At 35.0% G+C, this 25,330-nt stretch overlaps 5 protein-coding genes across 5 annotated transcripts; 1 reads left to right on the plus strand and 4 right to left on the minus strand.

Moving 5' to 3' along the window:
• Positions 1–4: 4 nt before the first annotated feature.
• On the plus strand, positions 5–25,277 carry LOC149733913 (polycystin family receptor for egg jelly-like). The gene is made up of 36 exons (XM_089881253.1): positions 5–641; positions 12,444–12,537; positions 13,673–13,820; positions 13,873–14,039; positions 14,118–15,734; positions 15,849–15,989; positions 16,056–16,233; positions 16,291–16,484; positions 16,548–16,736; positions 16,994–17,271; positions 17,336–17,458; positions 17,514–17,663; positions 17,733–17,865; positions 17,925–17,998; positions 18,059–18,461; positions 18,517–18,713; positions 18,770–18,931; positions 18,986–19,114; positions 19,182–19,337; positions 19,394–19,518; positions 19,592–19,765; positions 19,834–20,033; positions 20,090–21,215; positions 21,288–21,509; positions 21,727–21,866; positions 22,064–22,218; positions 22,299–22,421; positions 22,525–22,666; positions 22,738–22,897; positions 22,952–23,104; positions 23,160–23,300; positions 23,706–23,891; positions 24,008–24,270; positions 24,337–24,395; positions 24,531–24,751; positions 24,893–25,277. The coding sequence occupies exons 2-36, from the start codon at positions 12,447–12,449 to the stop codon at positions 25,011–25,013; spliced, it is 8,241 nt and encodes a 2,746-aa protein (XP_089737379.1). The 5' UTR covers positions 5–641; positions 12,444–12,446; the 3' UTR covers positions 25,014–25,277.
• LOC149733914 (uncharacterized) lies at positions 1,281–8,316 on the minus strand. Its single transcript, XM_089880885.1, has 7 exons — positions 7,922–8,316; positions 2,772–2,905; positions 2,433–2,567; positions 2,055–2,151; positions 1,885–1,995; positions 1,654–1,690; positions 1,281–1,596 (listed from the first exon to the last, which is right to left on the minus strand). Exons 1-7 carry the CDS (start codon positions 7,953–7,955, stop codon positions 1,377–1,379), a joined length of 768 nt encoding a protein of 255 aa, XP_089737011.1. The 5' UTR covers positions 7,956–8,316; the 3' UTR covers positions 1,281–1,376.
• Positions 3,379–6,301, minus strand: LOC149733915 (uncharacterized). The gene is made up of 5 exons (XM_089880881.1): positions 5,680–6,301; positions 5,484–5,580; positions 5,310–5,420; positions 4,208–4,244; positions 3,379–3,783 (listed from the first exon to the last, which is right to left on the minus strand). The coding sequence occupies exons 1-5, from the start codon at positions 5,773–5,775 to the stop codon at positions 3,741–3,743; spliced, it is 384 nt and encodes a 127-aa protein (XP_089737007.1). The 5' UTR covers positions 5,776–6,301; the 3' UTR covers positions 3,379–3,740.
• LOC149733916 (dehydrogenase/reductase SDR family member 6-like) lies at positions 8,353–9,433 on the minus strand. Its single transcript, XM_089880884.1, has 3 exons — positions 9,328–9,433; positions 9,100–9,136; positions 8,353–9,043 (listed from the first exon to the last, which is right to left on the minus strand). The coding sequence occupies exons 1-3, from the start codon at positions 9,422–9,424 to the stop codon at positions 8,824–8,826; spliced, it is 354 nt and encodes a 117-aa protein (XP_089737010.1). The 5' UTR covers positions 9,425–9,433; the 3' UTR covers positions 8,353–8,823.
• LOC149733917 (microfibril-associated glycoprotein 4-like) lies at positions 12,601–13,645 on the minus strand. Its single transcript, XM_089880870.1, has 2 exons — positions 13,368–13,645; positions 12,601–13,301 (listed from the first exon to the last, which is right to left on the minus strand). Exons 1-2 carry the CDS (start codon positions 13,633–13,635, stop codon positions 12,601–12,603), a joined length of 969 nt encoding a protein of 322 aa, XP_089736996.1. The 5' UTR covers positions 13,636–13,645.
• Positions 25,278–25,330: the final 53 nt, after the last annotated feature.

The raw sequence follows: 25,330 nt of genomic DNA on the forward strand, positions 1-25,330 counted from the left end.
TCAAATAAAACTTCAAATCAAATGTTGCGCTTTTCAACATAAGGTCAAATCGCTGAACCATAACTCCGTGACGTAATATTACAGACGATATTAGGGGCGCATTTAAAATTTGGAAATTTTGTAACCGTGTCAACGTGTTGAAAATTACTGGGTTTAAGAGAATTTAAATAATGTGTATTTATTAGTTTTAGGCAGAGGTTAGTCGGCGGAGTCAAACGATAGAATACAAAGAGTCAAAACTTAAAATGTCAAGGGAAAGGAATGGGACGTGTATTATTTACGTTTAGTTACATAAAAGAGACACAACCTATAAACGGAAGGAAACTTGACGTTTCGCGTCAATTGTTTAATTATTCCTCGAGCAAACAACTTAGATCAATTGCGCTAAAAGTGCTGATTCCCCCGGCATAATTAGGCGGGTTTTGTGCCTTTCGTTGATTTTTAGTACGAAAGGTTTACATGTACCTTATAAAGCAAGAATGGTATATTAGTTGTACTGCAAGCTTTGGTTGTTTCGTTTTAGAGTGAGCGCATGTTGATTTCTTATGTTAGCAACTTCGATGTACTTCAATAGTAATTCGATGACGAGATTATAGATTAGAACAAGAAGTGGATGCTGTTTACACATTTTTGGATGTCAGGTAATGTTATTTAAATATTCACTGTTAGTTAAGACATACTACATGTATGTAGTAGGGTGGGAAAGATGGGACACCTTTTCATTCTATATTTTCTTGGCCCATTTGGTATAGCAAACAAATAACGTTTAAGGAATTATAAAACCATATCCTCGCAACTCCCATAGACCGTTGTTAAATATTTTTGATTATCATTTGCTAAAGGTGTCCCATCTTACCCAACCCTACTACATATATGCAAATGTTACTTTGCTTTATATAAAATTAGCACTGTCTTGCATTCACAGAGACCTGCGTTATGAAAAAGTATCATAATATACATGTAAACGCATTTAATATTTCGTTGTTTTCGCAATTGCCACAGTCAAAACGGCCACACACTTCAGTGTAACCAATTAGGCTTTTCGTGAAACTAAGAACGCTTACTAATTGTGATCCAGTTTGTTAAGCCTACAATTTATAAGTTAATAAATAATGCGCGCAGATACAATGTTTGCTAAGGCTTGTGAAAATTAATAAATAAAAACCGGCGGAGGCTTTGTTTAGATTTTGTAAGTGTGCTGTTTAAAGCTCTTTTGATTAAAATGAAAAATACTTGAGCGCAGCCCGCTATGTAAGTTCATTGTAAATAAGAATATGAAGTTACTCATATATGCATGGAATTTATTTACAGTCATTTTTACAAAACGGAAGTGCCGCGTTATATGTTTATAAATAATATTTGCTTCGTGTTGATGATCATTCATTTATTTTTGTGATGTACCGTCCTCCATCAATCACAATGCATTCACCTGTTACCAAGGCAGCTTTCTCCGAGGCGAGAAATACGGCCATATTGGCAACATCTTCTACTGTTGCTACTTTCCCGCTAAGCAAAGATGCTTCGACTGTTAAAATACTTTCCACAATTTCCTTTGGTACAAAGTTGTCAAATAGTTCGGTGCCAATCGCTCCGGGACTAAAAAGGTATTTGTTATCTAATTACGTTACGAATAGATAGTACAAATGAACAAACCATATCGCGTTGCATCTTATGCCATCTTTTGCAAAACCTGCAAAACAGAATGCATGAGAAATATGAAAGTGCAAGCACCGTGTATGGCTGACAAAATCGTGCAGGATGCCATTTAAAAAAAATTATACTTCTTTAAATAGTTTTATTTCCAGTTATGGTATAACATCGCGTTTAATTTCATGTTTAAATATATTTTATAAGTTGAGTTAAGTCTCCTTCCATATAACTAACTTGCAGCTGTTGCTTTCGTAAAGTAGCTGAGTCCACTCTTCGTAATACCATACATGGAGTAACCTTCTATAAGACGTGTAGCAGAAACACTTGACATATTTACTATATTGCCTGGAAACAACAATAGCATTACGTTTAAACTGAGCTATCTCTCGCATGATAAACATTACCCTTTGTCAATGCAAGGTGAGGTTTCGCGATCTTTGTCAAATATATTGGAGCTTTGAGGTTAATTGCTAAAATCTTGTCGAACGATTCTCCTGTATACTGCGTTAAATTACACGCGTTAAGACTTATGGCCTGACTTGCCTTTAATGTTCGACACAAAACTTTGTTAAAGTGGAGTGTGGGAAGATGGGACACATTTTCATTCTATTTTCTCGTCCCATTTGGTGGTAAACAAAGAATATTTAAAGAATTATAAAACCGTATCCTCGCGACACATATATATAGACAGTTGGTAATTGTTTAAAACACGATCAGGATGTTTGGATATCATGAGCTAAAGGTGTCCCATCTTCCCCCATTCTACAATATGTTATACCCACGTCCTCAACAGATGCAACATGTAACATCCCAGCGTTGTTTACAAGAACATCCAATTTTCCGAATGCTTTAATCGTTTCTTCCATTAATTTGTTCATCTCTTTCTCCTTTGTAAGATCTGCTATTGTTTCCAAAACCTGGTTTGGAGAGTAGTTGTGCCTAATGGCTTATATAAACGATGTATAAACCAGAGATTTCCGCACGCTGCATGGTAAAATTACTCCTAAAAAAGCTATAACAAATCGATGAGTTTTGTAATTTATTCTATAATTCTTAATTTTACGTCACCGAATAAAGCAGTACATACTCCAGAATGTAGACACAGCACAACAGTGACAAACCTGTTTGGATCCATTTTCTTTGCATTTCTTGGCAACTTTACTTAACTTATCCCTATTACGACCTGTGATTGATAACAAAGCACCTTGCTTGGCAAATAATTCAGCAATCGCAGCTCCAATTCCCCTCGAACTGCCTGTAGATACATGCCTATAAGCCTGATATACTGTTTCAATTAAAATCTCTTACCAGTAATTAAAACAACTTTGGAAGCTTCGTCCATGTTATCGTGTTGACAAATAATATCTTTACTTAGTTCGTTGCTCAGCGTTAGTACGAACAAGTTAGTATGTTGGTATAGGTACAGGCTAATATTAACCGATGTACTGCAGACAGTTTTAAGCTTTAACTAACGTTCAAAGGCGTGTAGTGCATGCTGGACTTTATACATGCACGGCGTAATAATTTCTTTTTCTATATTGTTCAATGACATTTAACTTGTAGTTTTCAGTCACGAAATATTACCATGAAATAATCCATCATTGCTTATTTTGCAACAACTGCATTATAGTCACTCCATAGACTTATATACATGCACATAGTACGAAATTCGTTTCCATGCCCTTCACTTTTCACTTTACTTGTCATATTTAGTTAAGCAATATAGAAATCAGGCAGAACTTTTGTTTATTTTTGTAAATGCATTAAAATGAGTTATATATGAACACGCGCTATATACGTCGTAAATAACAATATGAAGTTATTTAAGTACGTGGAATTTAATTACAGTCATTACTACAAAACGGAAGTGCCGCCTTATGTGTTTATAAATAATATTTGCCTCGTGTTGATGATCATTCATTTATTTTTGTGATGTACCGTCCTCCATCAATCACAATACATTCCCCTGTTACCATGGCAGCTTTCTCCGAGGCGAGAAATACGGCCATATTGGCAACATCTTCTACTGTTGCTACTTTCCCGTTAAGCAAAGATGCTTCGACTGTGAGCGCAGTTTGTATAAGTTCTTTTTACATTAAGTTTCCATGTATGTCTGTGGCAATCAACCCGGGACTGAAAAAAAGTATTTCTTAATATCATATCATGTTACGAATAGATAATATAAATCAGAGTCCGTATATAAACATGAGTTATTTCATGTCGCCCATAGAAATCACATAGCACACCTCAATTGATAGTATAAATATGTACATATATAGCTAAATTATATAATTTTTTTGTTTTTAATACAATTACAGGATGCAGATTGAAAAAAAAACAAATTTTTAAGTAGGTATAGTAGATTTATTAAAGCTTAAAAGTGACTTGCAGTTTTTCAGTTCTATAAATAAACTGCGACTAAGCAGAAAAAAATTGTTTAAAAACTTCCGTTGCTAGGGTCGGCGAATTTGCACCATTTGGTTGCGCTGTAAGATTTCTATGGAGATGAAATAACTCCTGCTTGTATACGGACTCTGGTATAAATAAATGAACAAACCATATCGCGTTGCATCTTATGCCATCTTTTGCAAAACCTGCAAAGTAAAATGAATGAGGAATGTAAAGGCATCGCTTCTCACATTCTATTATACAGCCAATATAGATATACATCTTCCACAAATTGTCAATTTTAAGAAAATATCTTATTGTTCATCTATAAGCTGGTAGTACATAGTTATATTAGACATGGCATTTGATATTATGTAAAACTAGATTTTTTACTTTGGCTAAAGTATACTATATATATATATATATATATATATATATATATACTTTTATTTCAATATATAGTAGAGGGGAGATGGGACACTTATTGGTCAGACAAGACATTTTTTAATTTTCGTTTTCACGGACACCCATTTAATAATGATTAGGAAAATAATGTTACAGAATTATTCGAAAGTATTATCACGACTTGACAAAACGTAGGTCCAAGCATGGCCTACTAAAGATATATCTTTAGTAGGCCATGGTCCAAGCTGAAAACTGTTTTCAAATATTATAAAAAATCATAAAATACAAACAGTATGTTTTGAACAGGTAAAAATGCGAAATAGAGTAAGGTGCTAATTTTGAATGCTGGCTAAATCATAGCAAAGCCGCTGAAATTACGTAGATTGCAAGTGTGAACGATTAAACTAGATTCATACCTTCAAAAAAACTTATATATTATCGCAAAATTTCATTTTATAAAACTAGTTTTACTTTTGTTAAAATTTGAGATATAAACATGAGGAAAATAGGCAGGGGCCAATAAGACAAGAAAAAGAATGTTTAAACTTGATTTTCCAAGCGTACCGCAGTATTATTTAGTCCTATATTAAGAAACACGCTTATAATTAATAATGATTTAAAACTGTCCCGTCTTATCCTGTGTTTTTTCGAGTTTGTAAAATTTGACCTGTTGTGCGAAAAATAACTCCTTGTACGTTTTATTATATTTTTTTGAATTGTTGTTAGTTCCTAAAGGAATGATAGTACTAATTCGTGGTATTACCCAAAAACCGTTATGTATTTTCATTTTTAAAATATTTGGCAACATATGTTATAAGTGTCCCATATTTGTACTATATGTAATATACAGTATAAATATTTCTGACTTGCAGCTGTTGCTTTCGTAAAGTAGCTAAGTCCACTCTTTGTAATACCATACATGAAGGAACCTTCTGTAAGACGTGTAGCAGAAACACTTGACATATTTACTATATTGCCTGGATGGAAACAACAAAAGGATTAAGTTTAAACTGAGCTATCTCTCGCATGATAAACATTACCCTTTGTCAATGCAAGGTGAGGTTTCGCGATCTTTGTCAAATATATTGGAGCTTTGAGGTTAATTGATAAAATCTTGTCGAACGATTCTCCTGTGTACTGCGTGAAATTACACGAGTTATAACACTAAAACACTTATGCCCCAACAATTACATTTAATGTTCGACAAAAAAACTTTGTATAATATATTATACCCACTTCCTCAACAGACGCAAAATGTAATATCCCAGCGTTGTTTACAAGAACATCCAATTTTCCGAATGTTTTAATCGTTTCTTCCATTAATTTGTTCATCTCTTCCTCCTTTGTAAGATCAGCTATTGTTTCCAAAACCTGGTTTTGGGAGTAGTTGTGCCTTATATCATAAACAATGTGTAAAACTATTGTATACACTTCAGTAGACTATAGTGAAACAGTATTTGCCGCACGCTGATAAAAGTAGAACGCGCAACTTTCCAAACCCGTGATATATTCTTTTTTCTATTCACGTGACCGCCAACTCCGTCCCCATTTCGCTTGGTCTCCATTGTAAAAGATAGGCGCATAGTAGTTTTTTTAAGAGGTTTTTGTTGTTAATTTCAAAAACTACACCAACTATTCAAGTTATTAGGCCAGTTTGGTTATTTGGTAGGTTAACGCTTACAGTTTACCACTTGTTTAGGAAATTTAATTATTTAATAATTTTAATTAAAAACCTTCAAAAAACGGTTGTTAGAAATATATATACATTAGAAAATAGTTGTTTTACCCTATGACTTCAAATTAAGTCAAAACACGAAAAAAACTACATAAAACGCCCTCGATTCTATTGACTACAATGGTAAACGGGAATGACCCGCGAAAGAGAGAGAGTGTATCATGCTCAAAGTTAGTATAGACCAAGTTAGGAAACGGATTGTAAAACAACGAGTCTTGTTATCCATTGTCGCGCGTCCATGACGTCATAGAAGCCACCATTACGGAGCCCACGGCATAGCATTTTATCATTGCTGGGTGCTGTTTTTCGTTTAAATTTTGCGATTTTTTAAAAACCAAGCACTTCTGCGAGTAAAAATGGCTTTCTACTAATGTTATATCTTATCACAATAATAAACCTCACAAAAATAATCAACTTTTATTGAACACTCAATCGATTAAAGAGTAAAAAACAGAAAATATCAAGTTTACTATAGCCAAAAACATAAAAGAACATGTTTAAAATATAAAAATACAAACAAAAACGCATAACATTACCATAAACTGGTGTATCTAGCTGCAGTTTTGCATGTAAATTGTCGTGATTTTACTTTTTGGCTCACAAACTTAACACGTATACCCGGCAACGAAACTTAAGGTATCTTTGTAAAATTTGCCTAATATCGAAGTGAGATTTTGGAAAACAATACTGAGTTACTATTTTTGGTCCTCTGCTTTAATTAGTAAGTTACGGGTCTTTATGAAATCGGGAACGCGAACATCTTATCTGCTATAGTACTTAAGCAGTTTGGAGCTGCATGTCCACTCATGTTGGATTATAAATGTAGTAAAGAATGGCTCTGTAGATTCGTAGGTATGATCATATACTATTATGTAAACTAAGCTGATTGCTGCTAATCTTAATCCACAACGTAAAGTACCCTGTTAAACCACACTGTACGCCGAAAACCAGTTAAAATACTAATTTACTCCACATTAATTCCTAGATTTTATATTATATAACAAGATTTATATTATAAATTATATTTTAAATGTTAAAACAACCACTATACGTGTTTTATAGCTTTGTATTGCTTACAAGAACCAAATAAACACACGCCGACCATGCAATTGTATAGGCGATTCACGCTCTGTGGGCTCCGTAATGGCGGACACGAGCGCCGTTTCCTAACTTGGTCTATACTAACTTTGGTCTATACTAACTTTGATCATGCTCTCTCCTTTGCCGACATTTGAGATGCGCCTTCTATTCTTTTTTATTTCTGCGAATGAGAGCGGCCACGCTTTAACAATTTTGTGACGTGATTTGTCACGTGGGTAGTACACTTCTCATTTTTTCGCCACGCAACTTTCAAATCAGTTTTATGAATTTCACGGTGTTTGAGCTGAAATATCTTTGGTTATACAGAACCGATTAAAACAAGTAAGGTGTCGTTGGAATTAGAAAAACACACTCTATCTATTAAAGCGATGTACATTTGAGTGTGTTTAGGCCCTTTAAATAAAGCGTACGAAGCCGTTTAATAAGGTATTGTGCACAATAGTGACAAACCTGTTTCGATCCATTTTCTTTGCATTTCTTGGCAACTTTACTTAACTTATCCTTATTACGACCTGTGATTGATAACAAAGCACCTTGCTTGGCAAATAACTCAGCAATCGCAGCTCCAATTCCCCTCGAACTGCCTGTAGATACATGCCTATATAAGCCTGATACTGTTTCAATTAAAGTATTATCTCTTACCAGTAATTAAAACAACTTTGCAAGCTTCATCCATGTTATCGTGACGTATTGTTTCTTTCTGTGTTTTGCTGTGGGTTTTTCTGCACTGTTTCTAGTTTTGCTTACGTTGTTAATGACTTTTGTATTGGGTTGATACGTCTCTCGCTAAACCACCTTTGAGCATGATTGGTCGTCGTCGCGCCAGTGCGCCCTTTTCTCCTGTTTCTCACATCCGTCCGAGTATTGGATAAGATTGGTAGTTCTCGTTGTGTGTATGCGAGTATAACGTTGGTGTATTTATTTTTCGTGTTCAAAACGTTGATGTATTTGATTATTGTGGTCAAAACGTTGGTGTATTCGAGCATTATCCCTAATCGTTTTATTATAGCAGTTTTTGTATGTCACTAAACTGTTAAGAAAATCCTACATCAGTCTGGTCAAAGCGTCCCGGACCACACACTTTACGTAACAATATCGTGTTGATAAATAATATCTGTACTTGGTTCGCTGCTTGTACGAATAAGTTAGTATGGTAGGTAGAATGTTAAAGTTAAATATTAACTGATGTACCGCAGTCAGTTAGTAAACTTGATGTTAATGTTTACAGTCTTACAGGTGTATATACATCCGATATACGTATACTTACGTGCACGGCGCCGGTTTGTTCTATCTATGCTACCCATTTGTCATTTCACTCATCAAATTCGTGCAAGGAATATATGGAGAAATCAGTCGGAGGTTTATAAGCGCTTTAATGAAAATAAATTATATTTGAGCAGACGCTATAGCCTATACGTTCATTGTAAAAAAAAATTATATATTTTGAAGTTATTCGTAAAAATGGTATCTATCTACAGTCATTTCTAAATAAAACGAAGCGACATCTTGTGTGTTTTCAAATATTGTTTGCTTCGTGTGGATGATCATTCATTTATTTTTGTGATGTATCGTCCTCCATCAATCACAATGCATTCACCTGTTACCATTGCAGCTTTCTCCGAGGCGAGAAATACGGCCATATTGGCAACATCTTCTACTGTTGCTACTTTCCCGCTAAGCAAAGATGCTTCGACTGTTAAAATACTTTCCACGATTTCTTTTGGTACAAAGTTGTCAAATATTTCGGTGCCAATCGCTCCGGGACTGAAAAAAGTAGTCGGTAATACCTGAGTACTTTATGATAGTCCAAATATTCAAACCATATCGCGTTGCATCTTATGCCATCTTTTGCAAAACCTGCAAAATAAAATGCGGTTGAGAAGTATGAAAGCATCGTATGGCTGCCAAAATCGTGAAGAATGGCATTTTAAAAGAAAATTATACTTCTTAAAGTGGTTTTATTTCCAGTTATGGTATAACATGCTGTCGTTTAATTTCATGTTTATATAGTTGTTTAAGTTGAGTTAAGTTTTCCCCATACAACTAACTTGCAGCTGTTGTTTTCGTAAAATAGCTAAGTCCATTCTTCGTAATACCATACATGGAGTAACCTTCTATAAGACGTGTAGCAGAAACACTTGACATATTTACTATATTGCCTGGAAACAACAAAAGGATTTAGTTTAAACTAAACTGTCTCTCGCATGATAAATATACCTTTTGTCAATGCAAGGTGAGGTTTCGCGATCTTTGTCAAATACATTGGAGCTTTGAGGTTGATTGCTAAAATCTTGTCGAACGATTCGACACGCGTTAAAATGTATGTCCCTACTTGCCTTTGTGCCAACACAATAGTTTGTATATAAGAGTATAGGGTATAAGATGGGACAAGTTTTCAAATATTTTCAGAATTACACAATCTTAGCATCAGTTAAACTGTAAAAGGGCGGGTTTAAGGTGCTATAACGGTATCCCATCTTACCCCTTAGTGTTATACAATATATTATACCCACATCTTCAACAGACGTCATAGATACGACCCCAGCGTTGTTTACAAGAACATCTAATTTTCCGAATGCTTGAATCGTCTCTTCCATTAATTTGTCCATCTCTTTCTCCTTTGTAAGATCTGCTATTGTTTCCAAAACCTGGTTTGCATAGTAGTATAAACAATGTGTAAACCGGTATTTTTCGCTCGCCCATATATTTATTCGTTTTTTGATTTATTAAAAGTTATAAAGTAAAACAATTATTTTCTAGTATATATATATTTCTAATAAACCGTTTGTTTAAAGTTTTTAATTAAAATTATTAAATAATTAAATTTTCCAAACGAGTGGTAAACTGTAAGCGTTAACCTACTAAATAACTAAACTGGCCTAATAAACTTGAGTAGTTGGTGTAGTTTTTGAAATAAACAGCTAAAACATCCTAAAACTACTGTGCGCCTATCTTTTACAATGGAGACCAAGCGAAATAGGGACGGAGTTGGCGGTCACGTGAATAGAAAAAAGAATATATCACGATTTTGGGCAGTTGCGCGATCTATTCTTTTTTATTTCTGTGGTGCGGACAAGTTCGTCTGATAGGTGCGATATAAGTTAAATATTAACCGTTGTATCGTAATCAGTTTTTAAGCCTATCAAAGGGGAAATTTGTGTATATAGCGATGCGACTATTTTTCAATTTTATTGGCTGTTGTTGGTCCATATATAATTCAGTTATACGCACGATGTAAGTTTTTATCATGATATATACCCACGTTCAAACCACTGTTCTATCTCTTAACTACATTTTATTATTTTTTCTGTGGTTGTTGGTCACATATTTCAAATAAATTTGATTTACTACTCTGCATAGAAGTTATTCTAATTAGGCTACACTCAACAGTATCGCAATTGATCACCGAAGTTAAATTGTTTATCTGTTAAGCGTATCAGAAGTTTAGTGTTCTGTTACAGTATGAAAACTTGGTATCTGTTCTGAATCTTATTCTATATAAAGTATAGAGTTTGGAAAAGTGATTCCACCCATGCTGGTGCTTGTTTGGGTCAAAGTTAGTATAGACCAAGTTAGGAAACGGCGCTCGTGTCCGCCATTACGGAGCCCACAGAGCGTGAATCGCCTATACAAATGCATGGTCGGCATGTGTTCATTTAGTTCTTGTAAGCGATACAAAGCTAGAAAACACGTATAGCGGTTGTTTTAACATTTAAAATATAATTGCTAATATAAATCTTGTTATATAATATTAAATCTAGGAATTAATGTGAAGTAAATTAATATTTTGACTGGTTTCGGCGTACAGTCTGGTTTAACAGGGTACTTTACGTTGGCGATTAAGACTAGCAGCAATCAGCTTAGTTTACATAATAGTATATGATCGTACCTACGAATCTACAGAGCCATTCTTTACTACATTTATAATCCAACATGAGTGGACATGCAGCTCCAAACTGCTTAAGTACTAGCAGATAAGGTGTTCGCGCGTTTTTCGATTTCATAAACACCCACAACGCAGAAAAGGTAGCTTACTAACTCAAGCGGAGGACCAAAATAGTAACTCAGTATTGTTTTCCTCAATGTCACTTCGATATTAGGCAAATTTTACACAGATACCCTAAGTTTCATTGCCGGGTATACGTGTTAAGTTTGTGAGCCAAAAAGTAAAATCACGGCAATTTAAATGCAAAACCGCAGCTAGAAACACCAGTTTATGGTAATGTTATGCGTTTTTGTTTGTATTTTTATATTTTGAACATGTTCTTTTATGTTTTTGGTTAGTAAACTTGATATTTTCTGTTTTTTTACTCTTTAATCGATTGAGTGTTCAGTAAAAGTTGATTATTTTTGTGAGGTTTATTATTGTGATAAGATATAACATTAGTAGAAAGCCATTTTTACGCGCAAAAGTGCTTGGTTTTTAAAAAATCGCAATATTTAAACGAAAAACAGCACCCAGCAGTGATAAAATGCTATGCCGTGGGCTCCGTAATGGTGGCGTCTATGACGTCATAGACGCGCGACAATGGATAACAAGACTCGTTGTTTTACAATCCGTTTCCTAACTTGGTCTATACTAACTTTGGTTTGGGTTATTGTTATTGTTTGTTTCTTAACAATAATTGCCTTTATTTGTTTCATCATTGGAACTCGAGTTTGTTTTTCCGGGAAGTCGGAAAACATTAACAAGATGTCTCACAGGAAAAAGTCAGATTTTTTTAATTCTTTTCATAAAACAATATAATGACGTCTTAAGTCTATTTAGAAGCAACCCTGTATTGTCAATAACCGGTTTATAAACTAGAGCAGTAGCCAAGAATTGTCATGGCCCAAGAAGTTTAAAGAATTACTTTTGCTTGTAAATGTTGGTGCGAAACGCATGACAAATAACAGATTATTTTACTCGACCCTTTTCCCACGCATCGTATACTAAATACTTAGTTCTAAACTGTGATTTTAGTTTCGCCTAAATAAAATGCTGCTGTGTGATTGTTGCGTTTGTATGTTTGACAAAAACGTATATGACGTCACAGGGATAAAAAAGTAATACCTTACTTACAAGGTTCATCAAATAATATACCAATACATACAACTTTGTTGCTAGTAAGTCGTATTCATTTTATTATTTAATTGGTGACGTCACTAAACTTTTATTTAACAGAGGATGCACCGAAGATTGGAAAATCTACATACGATGCCTGCTTCAATCACTACACATACTCTACTGATTCTGGCTACAATGCTTATACTTCAAGGTAAATAAATATTTTTAAAAAAGTGTGCACCATAGGCAGGGATAGTTATTAGTTGCCAAGAAATTAATATTGTATCTTCATCGATGCGTGTTTCAAAGCAGTGTTGTTCGGGTTAATAAATGACCAATGTCGCCAATATATACCTTCACGTTTTGACATTTTTTGCATTGGTCCTTGATAAACTCCGTTAAGATTTGAAAAACTGCAACTTGTAAACCACCATCCACTGTTATGGGGACTCGAGCAACTCACATGATAAAAAGTTCCGTCTCCGATTGCGTCAAATGTTTTAAATTCCACTGATAATATAGCGTCCGGAAAATATGATTGAAATGCCGTACCAAAACGTTTACCAAGATTTGCTATTCTGTAATTTGAATTTGAATATAAAGTAAATCCGTTATATTCTACAAAAGCATGGAATTCGTCCCACCCTCCCAAATCAATGCGAAGATTTGGACGAAAAGTGGAGTAACCATGGTTCACGACAATTTCATTTTGTCTTGTCAACAAAAATATATTCTCGAGTCCAGCCCAGTAATCTTCGTTAGGATTTCCGAATCCATTCACATAATCCTCCCATCCTCTGTTGAAGTTGATTTTACCATTCTTCCTTTGCTGGAAAGTTATCCAACCAGTTTTGTTGGTTATGTGGCTTCCACTTTCCATGTCGCAGTAAATGTCGATGAAGCGATATCCAACTTTTAACCAAATTGGATAAACATTACTGGCTTTTTTTCCAAATTGAACAATGTCTTTACAATCTATTTGTAAAAAAAATAGCCAATATTTTTAATCAATATATATAATGTTTGCAGCATGTCGTATACCTGTATATAAGCTTTGAATTGCCGCCAAAGACAACAATTTAAAATCGTTCTTCAGAATAGGACGAATGTAATCGTTTGGTAACTCTTTCACTAATCCGCTGATAATTTTGCATCTGTGCCTATGCTCATTCAATAATATCTTCAACAATTGCATTTGTTTCGAAAAACTTAATACTTTCATTTGAACACTCCTTGCTGTTATTGACACTAAGGTTGCGTTCCTTTTGTGGTTTAGAGTTAGGGCAACTTGGGATGCAAAAACCAGCATAATGTAAGTCCATTTCATTTTTGTTAACTATTTACAGTACTTGTTCGTGATACCTCTGCAAGCGTAAAAGAAATTCGTAGTCCCGTACACGAAGAATGCAATCAAACAAAATACCCAAGTGAGATTACACACGAGTTTGATTTAAAGGAAACGCAAGTTCTGGTTTTTCGGTTTAAAGAACCAAGGTAATGTACGTTATTTAACTAATATTTTACTGACTGTATTCATATTGTTTAGTTGCAAGCATGTTTCCATAAACATACAAAGAGATAGGGAAACAGCATTTTCATGCAATCTTACTTCAACGACGAAACAACTTTATCTGATTGGCCGATTTACTGTGTACATTTCCCCACATAAACTAAATTGCAAAGACGATGTGATTGCAATCTACGTTATTCTAGGTAGTTATAATATGAAACTTTCAGGCGCTGTTAAACAAATAGGTATTTAACTACATCGTATTTTTTCCCTATGCTCAGAAATGTCATTGATATTACCACCACATCCAATCCCGGTTGATAAGAATGTCACAGTTCACGCCAAAATAACGAACAACAGGAAATACTCAGATGCTTTCTTTGTTTCCATAAGCTGTTCTATTTCATTTGGGCACGATTCTAATGTTATGATTGATATCTACGAAAATGCATTTTCTCATCGTTTTCTGTTACCGGGTTCTTATGAAATATTATTTTTGTGCCTCATACCAAGCGGCATTGACATTACAACACAAGAACTTTTACAAGTTGAAAGTTTGTTGACCCATGACAACCTAAAAATAAAACCGAGGTCGGCACCAGTCAGACTACTTACGGATGCAAGTATACTCTATCAACACGTTTACCAATATCCTCTACAGTACTGCTTCGTTTTAATAGATTATCAAAAATGTGACCAAACAAAAGACTTTTTACAAAACAAGTACAACAATAAAGAATTGGTTGAGGTTGAATTCCAACTAACAACAAACATTCAATCTAAAATTGGACCCGGAATACACCCAATTACATTGTACTTTCAAAATAATGTTTCTGTTGTAAAACATTCGTCAACAGTTTGGATTAACCAACAAGTAACAGGAATGAAAGTTACATGTAATTCATTTGTTGGAATTCACCCAAATTACTTCACAATCAACATTACGCTTGAAGAAGGTTGTCCAGCCAACATTACAATAGAAATCAACAAATATCCCAACAATGAACTTGTATCTCAAATACAGACACTTTGTTCAAATCCTGATGAATGTAAATTGGTTCAAGTTAAAACATCTCTGAAGAAAGCTGGGGAGAAATACAGAGTCACTTTATTTGCAAATAACCAGATATCTAATGGTAGCGCTGTATCTCAAGTGTTTGAAACCGTTCCTCAAATATATGACGTATACATGACGTCAGATGGACCTTTATATGCCAATGTTCCAACCAATTTTATGATTTACGTCAGAGGGGACATTGGTGGATTTGAGATGACGTTGAAGTTTGCGAAACATTCTAAACATGTTCCGTTTACAATTGATTCGATCAAACATGTTCATTCAGATGGAGCAAGTCTACCGTTTGATTCAACGTTTTACAAACTAATAAAAGAGAGAATTATCTTTACGTCTACTGGAGATCAACTGATTGGGGCAAATATAAGGAATTCAAAACAAGTTTTCAATTTTAGTTCAAACTTCTTTGTACAAAGGCAACCGACATGTTTAGAAAGCGTGAAAATCCGTGACGGGAATCCAAACAGAGCGGTTGGTGAACCGTTAAAACTTGTGAGAGAGTTGATTTTAAGCGGTGACGTCACTTTATCGTGTGTTGAAGATTCCAACATTAAGTTTAAATGGAAATCTTTCAAAGTCGACTCAAGTTTACAATTACCTCAACCCAAAAACGAAGTGAAATTAAAAGGAAATATTTACAACAATGAGATTGTGATTCGAAGCAACGATTTGCTTCCAGGATTGTACGTCATAATGCTTGAGGTATCGACTAATGACGTCACAGATAAGGATGTGACATCAGAGGCGAGAGATTTCAGTTTGATCGAGGTTCCCACGAGAAAGCTGGAGGTTCTTATCAAAGGAGGCAACAAGCGACAACTTGGTAAGTTTTGTGATGAATGTTGTGGTTAAGGTCGTGTTGTGGAATTGATATAATGAGATTGCCTGTGTTGTATATCGTTCTTAATAAACTATGGATTGTTCACACATTTAACAGGAAATGAAACTGCCATTAAATTTAAAGCATCCATAACAACTGAAGTTGATTTCGCGATTCGATTTCATCATAATTGGTATTGTGCCATCACATTAGATGATTTACCACGTGACGTGGAAGTTGGTAAAGTGAAACGAAAAGGTATCAACACCCAACTGTAGTTATCTCACATAACAATGCTCTTTACATTGTATATGTTGTTACCAGGTTCATGTTTCAACCAACAACCACTGTGGATTGGTGATGATACATTTGTTCAAGTCTCAAACTTTAAACCAAACTCATTTTACTTCATTCGATTAATCGTTACCGGTGAAGGGTATTCCCCCGCTTATGCAGATCAAGAAATATTTATTCTTCCTCAAGCTCCAACTTTAACATTGAAGTAAAAATATGGTTTGCTAAAAACATGACATTTTTATATTTCACCTTCTTATTACAGATGTTGGACGAATTGTGGGAAATTTATTTCTCCAAACGTTCCACTGATCCTCCAATCAGAATGCAGTGATTGTGTACGTCACACTTGGTTTCTTAATTCAAATATAATGGAAAGTTGTAACAACCAAGCAATTTGTAAATTTACTCCAAAGTTGCTCCAAACGTCAACGATTTTAAACAACATTACAGTTATTGGTGATTATATTCTAACCCAATTTTTATTACTCATTAGTATTCACGTTTAAATTAACGTTTCAGGCTTCAATGTTTACAAAACAAAGTCTTCTGCGGGTCTACTTTTTAATGTTACATCGCCACCTAGTGATGGCCAATGCTCAGCTTTACCACAGCTCGGCAAGTCTTACGTCACAAAGTTTACTGTGAAGTGTCAAAACTTTGCAGACGTCCATCCACCACTGATGTACAAGTTTTACATGAAACAATCGGGCAAGTTGTCATTGAATTTGCTTGTATAGTAGGATGGGGGAAGACGGGACACCTTTAACACATAATACACAAATATCCTAATAGTATTATAAACAATTAACAACGGTCTATGGGAGTCGTCTGGATACGATTTTTTTAATTCTTTGAATGTTCTTTCTAAATGGGACGAGAAAATAGAATGGAGTTATGTCCCATCTTCCTCCACCCTACTACATTATACATTCTCATATACATGTAATAATATAACACTCTCACAGACAAGGAATTATCGCTTCTACAATACGGTTACGATGCTTCAGTTCATAACATCACTATGAGCAGAACGTTCGGGGTTGCTTTCACAGTGGATATTTGCAACAGCTTGGGCGCGTGTCGACGAGATGACGTTGCCGTTGATGTCATACCTACGTCACGAAATCCTCCAATTTCTGACGCAATAAAAGAGATTGACGAAAGTATGAAAGCCAACAACATCCAGAGATTGTTACAACTTGTGGCACCTTTGTCAGGAACAACAGCATTGAGTTCTAACAAGGTAGGACAATATCTTGTTTTGTGATTATTTAAAACCAATAATTTACTTTTACATTTTTTTATAGAGAAACAAAATACTCAAGCACGTAACTTCTACAAAAGTAACTTCTGTTAAATCAGCGAAACAAATTGTTGACGTCATGAATTACGTCACTAGTGAACCGGACTTGACAGGCGTTGAAAATAAGGTATATGATATTTATGTTACTTTTAAATTAAATTTTCAAATGATTATTTTTAAAGGAAAGTTCTTGGGAAAAACTTTCTGATGTTCAAAATTTTATGGAGTCAAGGTTGAATGACGCAACAAAGACCGACCTCAACTCCATAATGACGTCATGTGTGTCGGTTGCTTCAAATTTAATGCTAGCTTCTCACAGCAGCATAAACAGGGTGAATATTCATAATGTCATTCACAGTTAACACTTACATGATAATACTATTTGTTGTTTTTATCACCAGATAGAAGAAACAAATAAAATAAAAAACTTTGGAAGACTCTTGATGACGCAGGTTATTCCTGGGGAATCCCCTATGACGTATAAAACTCCCGGAACTGAAATAATGTTGATGAGAATGAAAGGAAACACGACAGGTACATGTGGTATGAGATACTTGTTATAATAGTTAAAACTGATACAGTTTATCTCAAAGTAAATGATCAATCTGTACCATTCCAAATTCCTGGTATGACGTCAATCTTCGGTAATGACGTCATTAACATGGAGGTTAGTAGAAATATCATTGCTATAATATATTATGTTTGATAATTGTTATGATACTTATAGTTATACAACTACGACGCACGAAAGATAAATTTCAACACATCCACTCAAAGTGTTGACTTTGTCACTGCTGTGTCCTTGACAACTGGTTGGGAGAAACAAAATCCTATTTCTTCCAAAAAAGCCCGAAGTCTTCCAAGTCGATTCATTGTTCCAAAACAATCAACATCAACAAGTCTGCAATTAATCATTTCGAGCGATTGTGACGTAACAATATGCAACAGTCGAGCAACAACTAGCACAGCATTTGAAGTAGGAATCGACAACAAAGAAAACTTAAGTAAATATTTTCTTCGAATCTTGCTCGAAAATTCCACTCACGAAGTCAAGGAATGGAAGATAACGTTACAACTTTCTGATTCAATGAACCGCCAGTTTAACTTGACGAAGACATTCACCGATAAAAGTAACTAACTGGACCACACCAACTTAAACTGAGATTAATTTGGAAAACATTTCAGAGTCAGGATTTGATTGGTTGATCCCATTTACGAATCTACCGCATGGTGGCAGCAAATACAACTTGACCATTCATGCTTACCTTGGTTCGAAATATTTTCGTCAAGGTAGCGTCATGAAAACGTCATTGGTGACGCATTCTGTTAATTGCATGTATTGGGATGACGTCATATTTGATTGGAACAACAAAGGATGTCAGGTATAACGTCACGAAATATTATTTTTTTATATTTTTAACAAAATTATTCATCTTAGCCAAAAGTGAATTCAAAACAATCAGAGTTGATGTGTGAGTGCGATCATTTCCCAGTTCCTCCTGAGAGCAGTGGGAGAATGAAAGAGAATAACAAAAGAGATGTTCCGACTCTTTTCGCATCCAGTTTGATTGTGTACCCAAACAAGATTGATTACAGCAAAGTGAGAAATATTTTTTTATTTAATTTGTTTATTGTAAACTTATCTCTTTTACAGCTGTCTTGGAATTTGTGGGCAGAATTTTTAAAAAATCCGGTTATATTTGTTTGTTTGTTTATTCTTTACACGTCTTATGGTATCTTGGTGGTTCTGGCAAGAAAGAAAGATATCGAATATGAAGACAAAGTAAGTCATACATCTTCGTTATCAAGTTATATCATAACACATCACATATACTGCATATCTTACCAAGCAACAATATATCGACGTGGTGGATAACTCACCCTTGGATAAATACCGTTATTACGTCACAATATACACCGGAAATCGTCGAACTGCTGGAACGTCTGCCGTTGTTTGTATCAAACTGATTGGATCAAAGAAATCTAGCAAAGTTCATATTCTGCAGGTTGATTGTAATTTTAAATATTTTTAAATCTGAATTTACTGTTTTGCTGTTTCCAGAACTCAGAAGAAAGATTTTTAACAAGAGGGAGCATTAATTCATATCTGATTACGTCATTCAGTTGCCTTGGAAATCTAGTTGCTGTTCGGTTGTGGCATGACAACAGTGGACGTAGCCCTGAATGGTAAATTTATTAAATTATGGCATAACTTAATGTCTTGTGTTTCAATTACTTTTAAGCCAACTTATACTCGTAGGTTTTTACAAAGAATGGTTGTAAGAGATTTAGAAACAAATGAATGCACTTTCTTTATTTGCAATACATGGTTTGATGACGTCATTGACCATATATTTCCTGCAGCTCGTACTAGAGAGCTCCACACGTTTGAAAGTTTATTTCACATCAAATGTGAAAATTATTTGAAAGACGAGTGAGTGGTAACATTGTTAAATAATCCAACAATCCACAAGTAACATTATCGCTCCATGTAAACCACAGACACTTGTGGTATTCGATACTTGCGATGCGACCTTGGCAACAAAGCGAGATGTCCAGGGTGGAAAGACTCTCTGCTTGTTATCTTCTTATTTTTATGATCATGTTGACGTCACTCATGTTTTATGGACGCGAGGTTTCTCAACCTGGTTTCCAAATACACTTGGGTTACTACTCGTTCAAGTGGTCGCAGATAGCAGTTGGTAAACTGATTATAGTAACACGTTTTCTGATTTGATTTACACATTGTAACTTGCAGGTGTTGAAAGTGGATTGCTATGTTTTCCAATGACGTACATCATCACAACTCTCTTTCGATTATCTCAACCAAGATTGAAAAACAGAAGAGATGACTTGGTTTCTCTTGAAAGAGGAGAGTTGAAACGTTCTTATGAAAGTAACGACCATTATGAGACGGAGATTTCTGATTCTGATGACGTCACCAATTCGTCACTAAGCGAAAAGATTAAAAATAAATCTAAAATAAATCTAAAATATCAAAAGTCATCTGTAGGTGGTTTTAGCAAAAAGAAGGGTTCATCTCTCGGTTTGGGGGATTTCAACAAAAAAAGCAAAAGAAGCAAAAGCGAACTGACGAAAAACGTACTAAAAGTACTGAAGAATGATTTGACCGACATAAAAACAGAAAAAGAATTGAAAGATGACGTTAAAACAACTAATAAGCAAATCAACACTTCTAAAAATATAATTCCCGACGTTACCTCAAGTTCATTTAAGAGTTGCCGTTCCGCATTTGGAGGTAAAACTAAACGCGACCCCGATCTTCGTCATCAGAGGAAACATCTTGATCATCAACAATCATATGCGGAAAGAAGTAAAGAAAGAGACTTGAACTCGCCGACTTCATTAAAATTAGTCAAATTCAGTCTTGAATCAAATATTGAACCTCTCGATTATTCACGTCACAATTACAATACGTCATGGCAACCAGCAGGAAAGTTTGGTGCGATTCACGATTTGACAGAAATGGGCAAAGTTTTCAACAGAGAACATCCGAATCCAATTATAGATCAACCTGTACATAACTTGTCTCAGCCAAAGAGGCACAGAACCAGGTTAAAAGAAATAGCTAAGAATTCCAAACATGATGCTTTAGGTTCAAGTGAATTAAATAACACTGAACGTGTGGATCCAATCAGAAGCATACCTCATCATTCAAACCAACCAACCAGATCAAAGAACTCTAAACCCTCTCAAATCATTGATGATGCCATTGAAACAAAAACAAAGAAACTTCAAAAGTCGAAAAAATCAAAACTTCCTTCTGAGAAACCAATTTTGAAAGAAAGGTCGAAAAGACCTCAACCAAGAGCGAGAAAAAATAAAGTTCATGAAAACACTTCTTCTCCCATTCCTTCAGCTGGGTCAGTTTATCTTTTACAAATAATGTGTTCAACTATATTCAGGTTCGCTATTAATGTTGCTTGTTTCTTAAGGTTGAACAGGCGTGAGTTATACAGCATTGACCAAAAGGTAGCGGGTTCGAATCCTCGTTCGTTCACTATGGTTGACGTGGATCCTTTTTCTGTTGATTTCCGACCTTTACCTTCCTTCTTTGTGTGGATTGCTTGGTTCTTTATTTTCTCCACAATCCTCGCTTCAAGTTCGTTGTGTGTAATGTATGGGATGACGTACGGAGTTGAGATCAGCAAGGAATGGTGAGCGAACATGTTTAATCAGAACAGTAAGGACCAAACATAAAAAAAACACTGGTCGCCCCTCCTTTGCCTATAAAGATGTATTTTTAAACATGGACGTTTTAGTCAATTAATTTAATTCACCATTCTAATTGCTTGTTTGCTAAACAACTGTCGAAAAATACAAATATCTACATCTAAAGATTCTAAACACTGTTTTAAACATTTGTCTTTCAAGGTTGATGTCTTTATTAAGTGGATTTATTCAGAGCATTATATTAATCGAACCCTTCAAAGCAATCTTCCTCGCCTCCTTTCAAGTCATCAACAATCCTAAACATGATTTGAAAGATTGGCTTGCACCTGTAGCTGACAATGGTAGGTAAAACCACAAATTTGTTTGTGTTTAATTCTGAATTTATATCTTTCTTTTCTATCTAATTTATGGCAATTACATTATATACGGGCGAGACCGACGGTTTAAGCAACATGTTCGTCAATTACCCTGTTCCATGTAAATTACAGCAACTGACAATGCTCAAAATAATTAATTAATATCTTGTACGATGAATTAGTTCAACCACGAGATGCTCCTGATCCACAAATGGTGGAAGATTTATTAAAAGAAGAAAGATCAAAGAATCCGGTTTACAAACCTCCGACTCTTGATCGGATGTTGGAAGGACAGGAGAAGAGAGCTTCGGAAAGAACGATCAGAAGAAGATTGAAAGTAAAACATTCCTTCCAAACACAATATTGTATTCTTCATATATTTCAATGTTTGTTTATACTTTGTGTTCCATCATCCAGAATATATCAGTTCATTTGCTCTACCTCACTTTTCTACTGATTGTGTCGTTTGGACAACGAGAAGAGAATTCATTTTACTTCGGACAAGCATTAAACAGAATGTTTGTGAATGAAGCGAAAAACGTAAGTTGGTTCAAAGGTGGTTTAATATGGAATCAATTGTTGGAAGAATATGAACTGAATGATGTTGTATGTACAAACTTTCCATTCAATATTACTTAACCAGATCAAATCAAGCACGGACGTTTATAAATGGATCGACCGCTCAGTGGTTGGAACACTTTTAAATGATCACATGACTCATTTCACTGACGGTCAGCTGATATTTGTATCCGGTCCATTGTTACGTCAGAAACGTGTCGTCGCTGGTAAAATCTTCTGGAATTTGTAACTAAACTTTAATTAACCCGATCGTCTCACTCACCACTGTGTGTAACAGGAACGACGTGTGCCCACAGTGATGCCGTGAAGAAAGCAAAACTATCTGGAAACACTGCCTGTAGTTTAGGATATGATTCACCGTTTGAAGATCAACGAAACTACGGTCCTGGATGGTCAACCGAAAATCCTTATTTTTCCAACAGTGGCCACAAAAATAAGTAAATCTTTTTAAACTTTTGAAACTTTTTAAATGTTTCCACCGATTTGTTTAGTGCATGGAGATATAAACCCAAACCATGGACATGGATCAGCGATTATAATGGTGAACATGGAACGTATGACAATGGTGGTTATTACGTCACAGTGACGGATCGCGATGTTGCGCAATATCTTCGATTGTCGAATTGGATCGATAAACATACAAGGTCGGAAAATATTTAAACTTTTCGTAGTTTTATAATTCGAAAATAACTTTTTTAGGGCCATAATTTTCGAATCAATATTCTACAATGTTCCTCATCGTATTTATTGCGTCACAATTATCGTAATGGAAATACCAAACTTCTCCGGTGACGTACACGTGACGTCGCAACTTCATTTTATGAGAACACACCACGTCGAGTGAGTATAGAACAGCGGTTCCAAAACTGTGGTACGCGAGCACCTTATTGAGTTTCAACAAACGGTCGCGAACGATCTTTTAGTGATTGTCGTAAGCATTATTTTAATTCACACAAACTATGTAGTATGTGACATTTCATGCTATATTCCCTATTACAGTGGTTTCCAACTTTTTTAAGTCGAGCAGGCGTTGCCTTACGCGTGTACAAGTTTTCGAAAAAAATATGTAGATGCGTGCGGTTTCTAATTTAAATTAGTTCTTCACGAACCTTTAGTAGTTTGGTATGTACGTGTTACGAGAACGCTGTATGAACCAAAAAATGGTAGGCGAGTAGATAAAGTTTGGGAACCACTGGTATAGAAAATAAAATCAAAACAAGAGTTTAATATGTTTTTCCATTATAGGTACGCATCGGATGTGGTTGTGTACATGTCCCTCATTTGCATATTAATCATGGTTTTCTATCACTTGGTGGAGATATCGAGCAGCATGAGAGAAATTGGTTTCAGATTTCTATGGAACTTGTGGAACTTATTTCACGTCTTTGTTCTTTTGTTATCGACAGCTGCAGTCGGTGTTTATTTAACTAGGTTTGTAATATTGACCAATATCTCATTATTCTGTCACTTTATATTTGTACAATGTTGATTTCATATCTTGGTATCAACAAATATATTTAATGATAACATTGTTGCTTCAAACACAGGGTAACATACACTGACATGGCGCTTAAAGCTTATGTGGACAAGATGCCCTCATTTGAACTCTTCCACGAAGCTGCATACTTTGATTATGTCACAAGGTGTCTATTATCATCTTGTGTTTTCCTCACAATGTTTTACACTGTGAAGATAATGCAAGGTCATCCAACCTTTGAACTCATGTACGCCACCATGCGACAGTCGAGCGGTGACTTGAAGGGGCATTCCGTTCTCATGTTTTTCTTGTTTTGCGGCTTTTGTCATGTCGGTGAGCATCTTATTATATAACGAACTACCATCATATATAGTTTAACTGTATAAATATATCCAACAGGTTTGATGTGGTTTGGTGACATTAAAGACTTCAGTACGTTGGTACGAACCATGCAATCGGTATGCAAAGTAATAAATATGATAATATTTCGATGACAATTCATTTTATTGTTAGGTGTCGTCGTGACAACATTTCATCCTAAAATTCTTAAATTTAAAACAAACTTTAAGCTCTATTTTTGCCTTAATTTTCAGGTACTTGGTTTTTCGATGGAAGCGTTCACATCAAGTGACCTACTGATTCATCATCCTTTACTGGGAAGTCTCTTCCTCTTTGTATTTGTCGTCCTCTTTACCAAAGTCTTCGTCAACTTTTACGCCGTCATTCTCGAGAATTCTTTCCGCGAGTGTAAACTACTGATGCGTGACAACATCACTGATGATCACGTGCTTTCTTTCGGAAGAAAACAACTGAGGTGACGAATTTTGTTTCAAGAATTGTTTGTAATATGAAGTTTCTGCAAATTAATTTAGGTTTATTCTATTTATATAAGAACATGTTGCAGATTTAAACTTTTTCTAAATTCGGACGAAATTAACTTTATCATTGTGTTTAGATCAATGTTTGCGATAAAAGAACAAAAGTTAAAGGAATTGAGTAACCCACAAGAAAGAAAGGAATACATTGATTTATTGGATAAGCAGACTGCTCAAAATAAGCGTCAAAATAAAAAATAAAACAACAATTTCACTCGATTGCTAAATGCAAAACCTGTTCTGTATGGGAAGCATTGCATCACACGCGTAAATGTTAATTAAGAAGCTAATTAATTCTTCTTTTTAGCTTAGTAAAGCAGCTTTAATTAATTTTCACGTACATACCTATTTATATGATTCAGTTCCTGTGTTTGGTAACAAAGCTTCGGTTCGCAGTGTATTGTTTTCAGCTTCTTTATCAAACATTAATAAAGCAGCTTTAATTAATTTTCCTCGGAAGCGTGATGCATGGGCACGTACATACCTATTTATATGATTCAGTTCCTGTTTTTGGTAGC

Source organism: Ciona robusta, chromosome 7 (genome assembly GCF_009617815.1).
Source record: "Ciona robusta chromosome 7, ASM961781v2".
Lineage (NCBI taxonomy): Eukaryota > Metazoa > Chordata > Ascidiacea > Phlebobranchia > Cionidae > Ciona > Ciona robusta.

What these genes read in the sequence shown, in the direction of transcription:
- LOC149733915 (XM_089880881.1), bottom strand. Translation starts at nt 5,775, where the DNA reads ATGAACAAATTAATGGAAGAAACGATTAAAACATTCGGAAAATTGGAT. An exon ending in TCACCTTGCATTGACAAAGG is followed by an intron (nt 5,421 to 5,483) that starts GTAATGTTTATC and finishes GTTTCCATCCAG; the next exon opens with GCAATATAGTAAATATGTCA. An exon ending in TACGAAAGCAACAGCTGCAA is followed by an intron (nt 4,245 to 5,309) that starts GTCAGAAATATT and finishes TTTACTTTGCAG; the next exon opens with GTTTTGCAAAAGATGGCATA.
- LOC149733914 (XM_089880885.1), bottom strand. Translation starts at nt 7,955, where the DNA reads ATGGATGAAGCTTGCAAAGTTGTTTTAATTACTG. An exon ending in AAGAAAATGGATCCAAACAG is followed by an intron (nt 2,568 to 2,771) that starts GTTTGTCACTGT and finishes TCTCCAAACCAG; the next exon opens with GTTTTGGAAACAATAGCAGA. An exon ending in TACGAAAGCAACAGCTGCAA is followed by an intron (nt 1,691 to 1,884) that starts GTTAGTTATATG and finishes TCTGTTTTGCAG; the next exon opens with GTTTTGCAAAAGATGGCATA.
- LOC149733916 (XM_089880884.1), bottom strand. Translation starts at nt 9,424, where the DNA reads ATGTCAAGTGTTTCTGCTACACGTCTTATAGAAGGTTACTCCATGTAT. An exon ending in TACGAAAACAACAGCTGCAA is followed by an intron (nt 9,137 to 9,327) that starts GTTAGTTGTATG and finishes TTTATTTTGCAG; the next exon opens with GTTTTGCAAAAGATGGCATA. An exon ending in ATAAGATGCAACGCGATATG is followed by an intron (nt 9,044 to 9,099) that starts GTTTGAATATTT and finishes TACTTTTTTCAG; the next exon opens with TCCCGGAGCGATTGGCACCG.
- LOC149733913 (XM_089881253.1), top strand. Translation starts at nt 12,447, where the DNA reads ATGCACCGAAGATTGGAAAATCTACATACGATGCCTGCTTCAATCACT. An exon ending in AAACAACATTACAGTTATTG is followed by an intron (nt 16,485 to 16,547) that starts GTGATTATATTC and finishes TTAACGTTTCAG; the next exon opens with GCTTCAATGTTTACAAAACA. An exon ending in TGACAGGCGTTGAAAATAAG is followed by an intron (nt 17,459 to 17,513) that starts GTATATGATATT and finishes TTATTTTTAAAG; the next exon opens with GAAAGTTCTTGGGAAAAACT.
- LOC149733917 (XM_089880870.1), bottom strand. Translation starts at nt 13,635, where the DNA reads ATGCTGGTTTTTGCATCCCAAGTTGCCCTAACTCTAAACCACAAAAGG. An exon ending in AATTCAAAGCTTATATACAG is followed by an intron (nt 13,302 to 13,367) that starts GTATACGACATG and finishes TTTTACAAATAG; the next exon opens with ATTGTAAAGACATTGTTCAA.